This window comes from Copadichromis virginalis, linkage group LG16 (assembly GCF_057382275.1).
Source record: "Copadichromis virginalis isolate Kocher_CV1m ecotype Utaka linkage group LG16, C_Virginalis_male_GT1.1, whole genome shotgun sequence".
NCBI classification, from domain to species: domain Eukaryota; kingdom Metazoa; phylum Chordata; class Actinopteri; order Cichliformes; family Cichlidae; genus Copadichromis; species Copadichromis virginalis.
This window is the reverse complement of record NC_140633.1, coordinates 11,500,207-11,514,302: the sequence shown is the minus strand read 5'-3', so window position 1 is coordinate 11,514,302 and position 14,096 is coordinate 11,500,207. Positions and strand designations below refer to the sequence as shown.

General features: G+C 37.5%; 2 protein-coding genes across 2 annotated transcripts; both read right to left on the bottom strand.

Annotated features, from left to right (window-relative positions):
• Nucleotides 1-2,436: 2,436 nt before the first annotated feature.
• On the bottom strand, nucleotides 2,437-3,396 carry LOC146690305 (olfactory receptor 6N2-like). The gene has a single exon (XM_085435069.1). The coding sequence runs from the start codon at nucleotides 3,394-3,396 to the stop codon at nucleotides 2,437-2,439; it is 960 nt and encodes a 319-aa protein (XP_085291195.1).
• Nucleotides 3,397-9,619: 6,223 nt separating this feature from the next.
• On the bottom strand, nucleotides 9,620-10,579 carry LOC146690304 (olfactory receptor 6N2-like). Its single transcript, XM_085435068.1, has one exon. It carries the CDS (start codon nucleotides 10,577-10,579, stop codon nucleotides 9,620-9,622), a length of 960 nt encoding a protein of 319 aa, XP_085291194.1.
• Nucleotides 10,580-14,096: the final 3,517 nt, after the last annotated feature.

Below are 14,096 nucleotides of genomic sequence, written 5' to 3'. Positions count from 1 at the left end.
TGAGCCATCTCTACCACTTGGTTGAGTTATGTTATCCTAAAAAAAAAACACTAGATGGCACTGTGTCAGGATATGGCAGGCCTCATCTGCCACCCTCCAACCAGGAAATCAGAAAGCAAAAAATCACTCTGGACACATGGACTGTTTTGGCTAAAAATTTTAAAGGTAAGTACATTTTTCTTCAGTATAAACATCTCAGAGTCTTTACTGAACATGATTATGTCATTTGATACCAGAAAATAGCTGTAATAAATCCATAATATTTTTTTAAAAACATGCTCAACCAAACGGTTGATTTGTCAATTGATGGTAAGAGTAGCAAAACTTAGCTAATGTTTAGAACTGTTGTTTTAACATATGAAATTGACTATTTACTATTGAATATAAATAATTTAATGATCTATACATGTAAATATGACATGTTTAAATTTGGATTTGCATTGGCACTGTTCGACCAAATCGCACAGGTGGAGCCACTTTGATGACAGACAAAGAGCTGATGAAGAGAGGGCGTGGAGCTTTTGACTACAGGTCTGCTGAAGGTGTGATCGCAGTTAAATGGTTTGACAACAAATGTGTGAACCTGCTAAGTAATGCTTCTGGGATCATGCCACTTTCAACTGTCAAACGCTGGAGCAAAGAGTCCAAGGCGAAAGTTATGATCCCATGCCCATCACTCATCCCTGCATACAATGAGCATATGGGAGTGATAGATCTCTCTGACATGCTGGTACACCTGTACAAGACCCCAGCCAAGTCTACAAGATGGTACCTGCCACTCTTTGGTTACATGCTTGATCTGTCCATTGCAAATTCCTGGCTGGTCTACAAGAGGGAATGTGGACAACTAAACCAGAAACCAATCACACTCAAAAGATTCTGCCTGGCAGTTGCGCATAGCTTGAAACAAGTCAACAAGCCAGCATCCAAAGTTGGCCGACCATCATCCAGCTCTTCACCACCACCAAAGAAACCACAGCCAGATGTGCGATATGACTGCTTTGGGCATTGGCCACTTCACTGTGACAAGCGAGGCCGATGCAATTACTGTCCAAAGGGTGTCTCAAGATGGAAATGCCAAAAATCCAATGTTTTCTTGTGCTTGAATGCCAGTCAGGAATGCTTTGCAGTGTACCACCAGAAGATCTAATCATCAAGGGGTATTGGTGAAGTTGCATGAACGGCAAAAGAAAAGAGCCAGAACTGTTTCAGTGTGTTCTCAAATTTTTCAGTGCAAAATGGCAATGGTATATAATATACCACCAGAATTTTCTGGAAGATAAAATAAAAAATGTTAGTGCTGTTCCAACACTACAGTGAAAAGTTTATGTTAACAACAGGTCAAAAGTGAATTTGTATGTTTATGAATTTTCGGTAATTGCAGATCAAGTTTTTGATCAAATTTACAATATTTTTGTGTTTTATACATTTTGTGGTTTGTTATTATAACGCCCACTGTTGAAATGGAATCCAACAATGTTTGATGTTTTACTACCACAATAAAGTGGGTCAAACACAAAATTGGGTAGTTATTGTTTTGCAAAATGAGTATAACCTTTACTTTTTTCTACTAGTTATGTCTGTAGAACTTTATGTAGTTGTACCATAGAGAGACATCTCAACCGTTTGGTAGAGGGTAATATTTAAAAAACTATAAGGTGTGTATAATTTTTTTTTTTAATTGTGATCATTATTGACCTAAAGGAATAGAAAATATGAACAAATAATTTTTTCATTGTATTTTTCTTGGTGAGGCAGTCAAAGGGTTAAAAAAAATTATTGTAAACTATTGTAAACTTCATGTAGCTGATGGAGGTGACTTTGCAATTGGTCATGTGGTCAGCCGTCGACCATCACAAGCCACAACGTGAGCGTGTGTCAGTGACTGTCTATCCTTTCTCTACAAATACCTACCACATTACATGAAGAGATACACCAAATGGATAGATGGACAAATTAAAGGCTTCAAAATGTTCTGATGATAGGATCAACAGAAAAATCAAATTTTTTACCCAGAGAAGTGTAAATTTTAATTAGCTTATTTAGCTGCATAAATATATATAACTGAGAAAATAGAAGACACTGTGATGAATATTCACATGTTTGTCAGCGTCAAAGAGAGACTACTAATTGATTCATTCTGCTAAATTATTTTTATGTGAATATACAATAGTAAATAATAATCTATGACAATATAGAAGGGAAAATGTGAAATGCAGGCATATAAGCTGTTTAGAATTTAAACATTACCAGAAACAGTTTAAGAAATTGTTTGTCTTTGTTTTATGACCATTATGTTGTCATCAATAGAAGAACAGAAATCAAAATTAACATAAATGTCATGACATTTCTATAAATTTGATCTCTTTTCCTCTGTCTAGTATGTAAAATCGGAGAAAAGGTACTCCATTATCTAGTTTGCATTACAATTTCAAATTATATGCCATACATTTGATAATAGGGCAGTAATACCAGTGTTATTAAACTTGACAACAATATTTTGATATGTTTGAAAATTTCATTCATTTTGAGTCCATATATGATTGGATTTAAAAGAGGATGGAATAAAATTGACTGAAACGTCAATGTCAAACGAAGAGTTTTGGATAGATCAGAATCCAGTCGAACTATAATTATATCAAAGAAAATAAAACAGGAAAAGTTGATTAACACCAGCAGGTGGGGTAAACATGTCTTTACAGCTTTTTTCCTCACTTCTCTACAACAATGATATGATATTCTAAGAATCCTGATGTATGTAAAAAGTATGAAAAGCAAAGGTAGAAGGGCAATGTTTATCAACATGACCATACTATATATAGATATTGCGACCGAGGGCACACACTGAAGCTTGTAAACTGAAGTGTTACAAAAAATTCCTGTCAGGGTAAAGCTACAGAGTTTGACATTCGAATACAACACACCCAGCACTGAGGTTTCAAAAGCAGGTATAAGCCAAGCTAAAATCAGACATACATATATAGTTATTCTATTCATAATAACTGGATATTGCAGGGGTTTACATATAGACACATACCTGTCATATGCCATTGCTGCCAACAGTAAAAATTCTGAACCAACCGAGGTGCAATATGATAAACCTTGGAAAAGACAGAGTGGATATGATATCATCTGTTTTTCAGACAAAACATCAGATAAGAGCTTTGGATAGATAATCATGCTGTAAAGAACAGAGTTGATTAACAAAGCTGCAATAAATATGTACATTGGCTCGTGAAGGTTTTCGTGAGTCCAGATAAGGAAAACTATAGTGGAATTAAAGCAGAGTATCAGAATATAAAGTGTAAATATGATCACAAAATAAAGATATCTGTATTTGTGCAATTCTGCAAACCCACCTAGAGTTAACAATGTTACATTTAATTCAACATCCATTCAATGAGAAAAAATGTTATTTACTATACAACTAGATGACATAAATGGTATTCATTAAAAAACAAATGAAAAGACAAGTCTTAATGTATTGTAGTAATGCTTTTCCAGCACCGAACTAAGAAGTAATTGGCTCTGTGGCTTTGTTTTATCAGACAACTTCCCATTCTCAATGGGACTCATTAAGTTCTTCAAGAACATGTAAACAATTTCACCAAACTTTATCAGTTGATATTTTTGTCTGTATGATCTGTCATCATACATCATACCAAGGTTATTATTGTTAACAAAAACTAACGTAATAATGAAAACTAGAAGTGAAAAAACATTTTCGTTAACGGAAATAAAAATAAAAACAAAAAAAGGAAAACTAACTAAAACTGTAATGAGTGTTCACAAAACTAACTAAAAGTAACTGAATTTATAGCAAAAGTGTGTTTAGTTTTCATTGATGTGTGCGTGTCATACAATAGTCAAGGGTGAAAATGAAGTTTAGTTTCCAGATTTTTTCCTTGCTGTCTAATTATGCCAGCAGGTGGCAGTACGTTACTCTAGTCGTCTGTGTTGCTGCTCCGTCCACGCGCAGAATCATGTCAGGAAAAGTCGGGAGAAAGCGCCAGAGTCCAATTTGGGATTACTTTGAATATGACTGTGTTTTGGATAAAGCAAGTGTCTTGTAGTGGAAAGAGACAAATCATGATATCAGATTATAATATATGATATCAGATTGTGAACCACAGTGCAATGTGGAAAGAAAACAATAATTAATGCATTTTAGGAGAATTATATTTCTTACATTTTTTACTGTGGAGAGGGGAACACTTGAAAAAGTTAGCAGAAAAGTGTGGGCTTTTGCCACAAAAGAATGGCAAAGCAACAATCCACTCAACTTTGTCACAGATGTCTGAAGTTACAAAGAACCGTGGTTATCTTTGAGATTTCCATTTCATGTTATTCCCTTCTGACTGCTAGTGGCATTGAACAATGTGAAAGACTCATAACAGCAACTTATCTGTCAGACAGTGGCGTGGGCCCTGTGGTCACATGAACCTGGCAGAACATATAGAAGTTGTTGTCTGGGATGCTGCTGCACAGATTTTCTCCAGTGGAAAAACTGTTATTGTTGCATGACCACACCACAATAGTGACAGATAACAACTGAAAGGGAAGGTGTACCTGGAACTTCTTACATGGGCTTTATTGTGTCAACAGCTCAGTGGGAATTTCACTCTCTGGACAAAGCCTTTTCCCTGTTCTTCACATTACAAAAAACTAAGAGCCGCTCTTTGCATCTGAGTCTAAAAGACTCAGTGCAGTCAAATTCCGTCCAGCAACAAAACTTGCAAACCACAAAAATCTTTGATAACTTTCTCAAAAATTTGATATAGTATAACAATTACCAGTGATCAACTAACTGAATTGATTTGTTAGACTTACTAAGACATATTTTGAAAAACTAAATTCTGAAACTAATATTGCAATGCCCTGGCGTAGCGATCCCCAGCTTCCAAGAATAGCAACTGGGATATGTAACGTCACTTCTCTGGTGGGGAAGGAGCCTGAATTAGTGCATAAGACTGAGAGATACTGATCAGATATAGTTGAGCTCACCTCAATGCATGGCTTGGGCTCTGGAACCATTCTCCTGGAGAGGAGCTGGACTCTGTCTCAGTCTGGAGTTGCCCTCAGTGAGAGGTGGCGGGTTTCAGAGATGGCACGATACCACTTTTTTTTATGTCCAATACTGATATCATAATTTTGGATATCAGCCGATACTGATATGAATACGATGCAGTGTATTTTATAATCAATAAAACGTCAAAATATTTCTTTATTCAGCAATACTGATCAGTCTAATAAACTTAAACCTACACCATCCGCTCTAATCTGGTATTTTAAAGAGTACTTAGCAGAAATATTAAACACCCAGCAAAAGCCACCCCCACCCTCCGCCTCATAATGCTTATTATCGTGCGATTGTGGCTCAAGATTTAGGAGTTCGTATTGTAATCGGAAGGTTGCCAGTTCGAGCCCTGGCTTGAACAGTCTTGGTCGTTGTGTCCTTGGGCAAGACACTTCACCCGTTGCCTACGGGTGGTGGTCAGAGGGCCCGGTGGCGCCAGTGTCCGGCAGCCTCTCAATCTTATATAAACAAAAGTGTCCAACACAATCTGAGTGCTTGTGGGCAAGAGTTTGTGTGCAAGTGGGTTGGGGGATTCAGTGAAAGGGCAATGGTAGAGCTCCAGCGAAGCCCCCATGATCCTCTCTGCTGCTTTCTTTCTCTAGAAGGTTTTGATCATGGGGGTTGAAGTTCTTGCTCTCCTCAGTTTGTGGAGAAAGTAGAGTCGCTGCTGGGCGTTACTAACCAGTGATGCTGTGTTTTTTGGCTAGGAGAGATCTTTTGAGATGTGCACATCTAGGAACTTTGTGCCGCTAACCCTCTCCACAGCAGCACCATTCATGGTTAGTGGGGTGTGCAAGGTGTGAGTTTTAGTTGTGTCACTTGCAAATTTGATGAATAGGTTGGAGCTGTGTGATGGTGTGCAGTCATGGGTCACCAGAGTGAAAACAAGGGTCTCAACACACGTGTTCAGCATTCTAGTGCATGAGGTGTTGCTGTCGACCTGTACTGTCTCCTGTCTTCCTGTCAGAAAATTTAGTAGCCAGTTAAAGAGTGAGGTGCTGATCCCCAGCAGATCCAGTTAGTGAATGACTTGCTGGAGAATGATTATGTTGAATGATGAATTGAAGGCAAAAAAATACTGAATACAATTCTAACAAGCTTGAAAGTCAATATGTGTTCAACACAGCTTGAACTCTTTTGAGCAATTTTTACTGAATTTCTTTAAATAGTCTTCAGGAATAGTTCTCCAGGCTTCTTGAAGGGCATCCTAAACCAGTAAGATTGAGGTCCTGGTGCTGTGGACATCAGTCCATGACTGACAGTGTTAAGCAGTGTTGTTGTTTTTTTCGTTGTTGTTGTTTTTTAAATCCAGGTTATTGAAAGCCATTGCTAATTAGATATTTTCTAAATTATATAACATGGTGGATCAAACTCTGACATAACTTATGAAAGTGACCAACATTATTAGAGACAAGGAAACAGAAGCAGGGCTACAGAGTCAGAATACAAACAGACTAAAGAAGTCTCTCCATAAACAACCACTGCCCAGTATTTACATCATAAGTGCCAGAATGCTCAGAAATCAAACAAATAAGTTGGAATTTGTTTGATTCCAACTCATCCCCAGCAGATCCAGTTTGGAAGTCGAGGTATACCATCAGCTCGACTTCCTTCTTTTCTTGTGGCGTTCGTGTCGCATATATATGATGTCAGGGGACATTTGGCGACATCGCTTTTATGACCCCACTCGGTGGTACTCAATTTAAATTTAAACAAGCTGAGTCAAGTTGAGTTGCCTTGAGCTGATCCGAGTACTGTATGTACTGATTGAAAAGGGGTATTACTGTGATCTCTTTACACAAGAAAACATAGAGAACTACACAACCACTCTCCTGTTTTATATAAAGAACTGTCTGAATAGTGTCACTATTGATATTCTCCTGATAGAAGATTCACCATGGGCGTCTGTACCATGGGCTTGCTTACAAATCCAGGTCTTATGGAAATGTGGAAATTCTTAAAGGGAGATAGTATGTTAATCGTGTAGTATACCCTGAAGAACCTGGAGAGGTTAATTCTCAAACATCTCACAACTCTGGTGAGTAAACTGCTGGATCCCCTGCTGGTCGCTTACTATCCTAGTATTGGGGTGAATGATGCAGTCATGTACCTCCTGCACAGATCACTGTCACACCTGGAGAGTACTGGAAGCACTGTGAGAGTCATGTTTTTGTTTCTCCCTTCCTAACTGCCACCTCCAGAAATTCTCTGATGATACAGTCATTGATGGATGTCTGGACACATGGACTGTTTTGGCTAAAAATTTTAAAGGTAAGTACATTTTTCTTCAGTATAAACATCTCAGAGTCTTTACTGAACATGATTATGTCATTTGATACCAGAAAATAGCTGTAATAAATCCATAATATTTTTTTAAAAACATGCTCAACCAAACGGTTGATTTGTCAATTGATGGTAAGAGTAGCAAAACTTAGCTAATGTTTAGAACTGTTGTTTTAACATATGAAATTGACTATTTACTATTGAATATAAATAATTTAATGATCTATACATGTAAATATGACATGTTTAAATTTGGATTTGCATTGGCACTGTTCGACCAAATCGCACAGGTGGAGCCACTTTGATGACAGACAAAGAGCTGATGAAGAGAGGGCGTGGAGCTTTTGACTACAGGTCTGCTGAAGGTGTGATCGCAGTTAAATGGTTTGACAACAAATGTGTGAACCTGCTAAGTAATGCTTCTGGGATCATGCCACTTTCAACTGTCAAACGCTGGAGCAAAGAGTCCAAGGCGAAAGTTATGATCCCATGCCCATCACTCATCCCTGCATACAATGAGCATATGGGAGTGATAGATCTCTCTGACATGCTGGTACACCTGTACAAGACCCCAGCCAAGTCTACAAGATGGTACCTGCCACTCTTTGGTTACATGCTTGATCTGTCCATTGCAAATTCCTGGCTGGTCTACAAGAGGGAATGTGGACAACTAAACCAGAAACCAATCACACTCAAAAGATTCTGCCTGGCAGTTGCGCATAGCTTGAAACAAGTCAACAAGCCAGCATCCAAAGTTGGCCGACCATCATCCAGCTCTTCACCACCACCAAAGAAACCACAGCCAGATGTGCGATATGACTGCTTTGGGCATTGGCCACTTCACTGTGACAAGCGAGGCCGATGCAATTACTGTCCAAAGGGTGTCTCAAGATGGAAATGCCAAAAATCCAATGTTTTCTTGTGCTTGAATGCCAGTCAGGAATGCTTTGCAGTGTACCACCAGAAGATCTAATCATCAAGGGGTATTGGTGAAGTTGCATGAACGGCAAAAGAAAAGAGCCAGAACTGTTTCAGTGTGTTCTCAAATTTTTCAGTGCAAAATGGCAATGGTATATAATATACCACCAGAATTTTCTGGAAGATAAAATAAAAAATGTTAGTGCTGTTCCAACACTACAGTGAAAAGTTTATGTTAACAACAGGTCAAAAGTGAATTTGTATGTTTATGAATTTTCGGTAATTGCAGATCAAGTTTTTGATCAAATTTACAATATTTTTGTGTTTTATACATTTTGTGGTTTGTTATTATAACGCCCACTGTTGAAATGGAATCCAACAATGTTTGATGTTTTACTACCACAATAAAGTGGGTCAAACACAAAATTGGGTAGTTATTGTTTTGCAAAATGAGTATAACCTTTACTTTTTTCTACTAGTTATGTCTGTAGAACTTTATGTAGTTGTACCATAGAGAGACATCTCAACCGTTTGGTAGAGGGTAATATTTAAAAAACTATAAGGTGTGTATAATTTTTTTTTTTAATTGTGATCATTATTGACCTAAAGGAATAGAAAATATGAACAAATAATTTTTTCATTGTATTTTTCTTGGTGAGGCAGTCAAAGGGTTAAAAAAAATTATTGTAAACTATTGTAAACTTCATGTAGCTGATGGAGGTGACTTTGCAATTGGTCATGTGGTCAGCCGTCGACCATCACAAGCCACAACGTGAGCGTGTGTCAGTGACTGTCTATCCTTTCTCTACAAATACCTACCACATTACATGAAGAGATACACCAAATGGATAGATGGACAAATTAAAGGCTTCAAAATGTTCTGATGATAGGATCAACAGAAAAATCAAATTTTTTACCCAGAGAAGTGTAAATTTTAATTAGCTTATTTAGCTGCATAAATATATATAACTGAGAAAATAGAAGACACTGTGATGAATATTCACATGTTTGTCAGCGTCAAAGAGAGACTACTAATTGATTCATTCTGCTAAATTATTTTTATGTGAATATACAATAGTAAATAATAATCTATGACAATATAGAAGGGAAAATGTGAAATGCAGGCATATAAGCTGTTTAGAATTTAAACATTACCAGAAACAGTTTAAGAAATTGTTTGTCTTTGTTTTATGACCATTATGTTGTCATCAATAGAAGAACAGAAATCAAAATTAACATAAATGTCATGACATTTCTATAAATTTGATCTCTTTTCCTCTGTCTAGTATGTAAAATCGGAGAAAAGGTACTCCATTATCTAGTTTGCATTACAATTTCAAATTATATGCCATACATTTGATAATAGGGCAGTAATACCAGTGTTATTAAACTTGACAACAATATTTTGATATGTTTGAAAATTTCATTCATTTTGAGTCCATATATGATTGGATTTAAAAGAGGATGGAATAAAATTGACTGAAACGTCAATGTCAAACGAAGAGTTTTGGATAGATCAGAATCCAGTCGAACTATAATTATATCAAAGAAAATAAAACAGGAAAAGTTGATTAACACCAGCAGGTGGGGTAAACATGTCTTTACAGCTTTTTTCCTCACTTCTCTACAACAATGATATGATATTCTAAGAATCCTGATGTATGTAAAAAGTATGAAAAGCAAAGGTAGAAGGGCAATGTTTATCAACATGACCATACTATATATAGATATTGCGACCGAGGGCACACACTGAAGCTTGTAAACTGAAGTGTTACAAAAAATTCCTGTCAGGGTAAAGCTACAGAGTTTGACATTCGAATACAACACACCCAGCACTGAGGTTTCAAAAGCAGGTATAAGCCAAGCTAAAATCAGACATACATATATAGTTATTCTATTCATAATAACTGGATATTGCAGGGGTTTACATATAGACACATACCTGTCATATGCCATTGCTGCCAACAGTAAAAATTCTGAACCAACCGAGGTGCAATATGATAAACCTTGGAAAAGACAGAGTGGATATGATATCATCTGTTTTTCAGACAAAACATCAGATAAGAGCTTTGGATAGATAATCATGCTGTAAAGAACAGAGTTGATTAACAAAGCTGCAATAAATATGTACATTGGCTCGTGAAGGTTTTCGTGAGTCCAGATAAGGAAAACTATAGTGGAATTAAAGCAGAGTATCAGAATATAAAGTGTAAATATGATCACAAAATAAAGATATCTGTATTTGTGCAATTCTGCAAACCCACCTAGAGTTAACAATGTTACATTTAATTCAACATCCATTCAATGAGAAAAAATGTTATTTACTATACAACTAGATGACATAAATGGTATTCATTAAAAAACAAATGAAAAGACAAGTCTTAATGTATTGTAGTAATGCTTTTCCAGCACCGAACTAAGAAGTAATTGGCTCTGTGGCTTTGTTTTATCAGACAACTTCCCATTCTCAATGGGACTCATTAAGTTCTTCAAGAACATGTAAACAATTTCACCAAACTTTATCAGTTGATATTTTTGTCTGTATGATCTGTCATCATACATCATACCAAGGTTATTATTGTTAACAAAAACTAACGTAATAATGAAAACTAGAAGTGAAAAAACATTTTCGTTAACGGAAATAAAAATAAAAACAAAAAAAGGAAAACTAACTAAAACTGTAATGAGTGTTCACAAAACTAACTAAAAGTAACTGAATTTATAGCAAAAGTGTGTTTAGTTTTCATTGATGTGTGCGTGTCATACAATAGTCAAGGGTGAAAATGAAGTTTAGTTTCCAGATTTTTTCCTTGCTGTCTAATTATGCCAGCAGGTGGCAGTACGTTACTCTAGTCGTCTGTGTTGCTGCTCCGTCCACGCGCAGAATCATGTCAGGAAAAGTCGGGAGAAAGCGCCAGAGTCCAATTTGGGATTACTTTGAATATGACTGTGTTTTGGATAAAGCAAGTGTCTTGTAGTGGAAAGAGACAAATCATGATATCAGATTATAATATATGATATCAGATTGTGAACCACAGTGCAATGTGGAAAGAAAACAATAATTAATGCATTTTAGGAGAATTATATTTCTTACATTTTTTACTGTGGAGAGGGGAACACTTGAAAAAGTTAGCAGAAAAGTGTGGGCTTTTGCCACAAAAGAATGGCAAAGCAACAATCCACTCAACTTTGTCACAGATGTCTGAAGTTACAAAGAACCGTGGTTATCTTTGAGATTTCCATTTCATGTTATTCCCTTCTGACTGCTAGTGGCATTGAACAATGTGAAAGACTCATAACAGCAACTTATCTGTCAGACAGTGGCGTGGGCCCTGTGGTCACATGAACCTGGCAGAACATATAGAAGTTGTTGTCTGGGATGCTGCTGCACAGATTTTCTCCAGTGGAAAAACTGTTATTGTTGCATGACCACACCACAATAGTGACAGATAACAACTGAAAGGGAAGGTGTACCTGGAACTTCTTACATGGGCTTTATTGTGTCAACAGCTCAGTGGGAATTTCACTCTCTGGACAAAGCCTTTTCCCTGTTCTTCACATTACAAAAAACTAAGAGCCGCTCTTTGCATCTGAGTCTAAAAGACTCAGTGCAGTCAAATTCCGTCCAGCAACAAAACTTGCAAACCACAAAAATCTTTGATAACTTTCTCAAAAATTTGATATAGTATAACAATTACCAGTGATCAACTAACTGAATTGATTTGTTAGACTTACTAAGACATATTTTGAAAAACTAAATTCTGAAACTAATATTGCAATGCCCTGGCGTAGCGATCCCCAGCTTCCAAGAATAGCAACTGGGATATGTAACGTCACTTCTCTGGTGGGGAAGGAGCCTGAATTAGTGCATAAGACTGAGAGATACTGATCAGATATAGTTGAGCTCACCTCAATGCATGGCTTGGGCTCTGGAACCATTCTCCTGGAGAGGAGCTGGACTCTGTCTCAGTCTGGAGTTGCCCTCAGTGAGAGGTGGCGGGTTTCAGAGATGGCACGATACCACTTTTTTTTATGTCCAATACTGATATCATAATTTTGGATATCAGCCGATACTGATATGAATACGATGCAGTGTATTTTATAATCAATAAAACGTTTTAGGTTTTTTTTTTATATCTTGCTGCATTTTGTGAAAGTTCATACTCAAGTTTTAAAAAGCAAAACACTAAAGCTATTAAAAAATACACTGCACCCAAAATATTTCTTTATTCAGCAATACTGATCAGTCTAATAAACTTAAACCTACACCATCCGCTCTAATCTGGTATTTTAAAGAGTACTTAGCAGAAATATTAAACACCCAGCAAAAGCCACCCCCACCCTCCGCCTCATAATGCTTATTATCGTGCGATTGTGGCTCAAGATTTAGGAGTTTGTCTTGTAATCGGAAGGTTGCCAGTTCGAGCCCTGGCTTGAACAGTCTTGGTCGTTGTGTCCTTGGGCAAGACACTTCACCCGTTGCCTACGGGTGGCGCCAGTGTCCGGCAGCCTCTCAATCTTATATAAACAAAAGTGTCCAACACAATCTGAGTGCTTGTGGGCAAGAGTTTGTGTGCAAGTGGGTCGGGGGATTCAGTGAAAGGGCAATGGTAGAGCTCCAGCGAAGCCCCCATGATCCTCTCTGCTGCTTTCTTTCTCTAGAAGGTTTTGATCATGGGGGTTGAAGTTCTTGCTCTCCTCAGTTTGTGGAGAAAGTAGAGTCGCTGCTGGGCGTTACTAACCAGTGATGCTGTGTTTTTTGGCTAGGAGAGATCTTTTGAGATGTGCACACCTAGGAACTTTGTGCCGCTAACCCTCTCCACAGCAGCACCATTCATGGTTAGTGGGGTGTGCAAGGTGTGAGTTTTAGTTGTGTCACTTGCAAATTTGATGAATAGGTTGGAGCTGTGTGATGGTGTGCAGTCATGGGTCACCAGAGTGAAAACAAGGGTCTCAACACACGTGTTCAGCATTCTAGTGCATGAGGTGTTGCTGTCGACCTGTACTGTCTCCTGTCTTCCTGTCAGAAAATTTAGTAGCCAGTTAAAGAGTGAGGTGCTGATCCCCAGGAGATCCAGTTAGTGAATGACTTCCTGGAGAATGATTATGTTGAATGATGAATTGAAGGCAAAAAAATACTGAATACAATTCTAACAAGCTTGAAAGTCAATATGTGTTCAACACAGCTTGAACTCTTTTGAGCAATTTTTACTGAATTTCTTTAAATAGTCTTCAGGAATAGTTCTCCAGGCTTCTTGAAGGGCATCCTAAACCAGTAAGATTGAGGTCCTGGTGCTGTGGACATCAGTCCATGACTGACAGTGTTAAGCAGTGTTGTTGTTTTTTTCGTTGTTGTTGTTTTTTAAATCCAGGTTATTGAAAGCCATTGCTAATTAGATATTTTCTAAATTATATAACATGGTGGATCAAACTCTGACATAACTTATGAAAGTGACCAACATTATTAGAGACAAGGAAACAGAAGCAGGGCTACAGAGTCAGAATACAAACAGACTAAAGAAGTCTCTCCATAAACAACCACTGCCCAGTATTTACATCATAAGTGCCAGAATGCTCAGAAATCAAACAAATAAGTTGGAATTTGTTTGATTCCAACTCATCCCCAGCAGATCCAGTTTGGAAGTCGAGGTATACCATCAGCTCGACTTCCTTCTTTTCTTGTGGCGTTCGTGTCGCATATATATGATGTCAGGGGACATTTGGCGACATCGCTTTTATGACCCCACTCGGTGGTACTCAATTTAAATTTAAACAAGCTGAGTCAAGTTGAGTTGCCTTGAGCTGATCCGAGTACTGT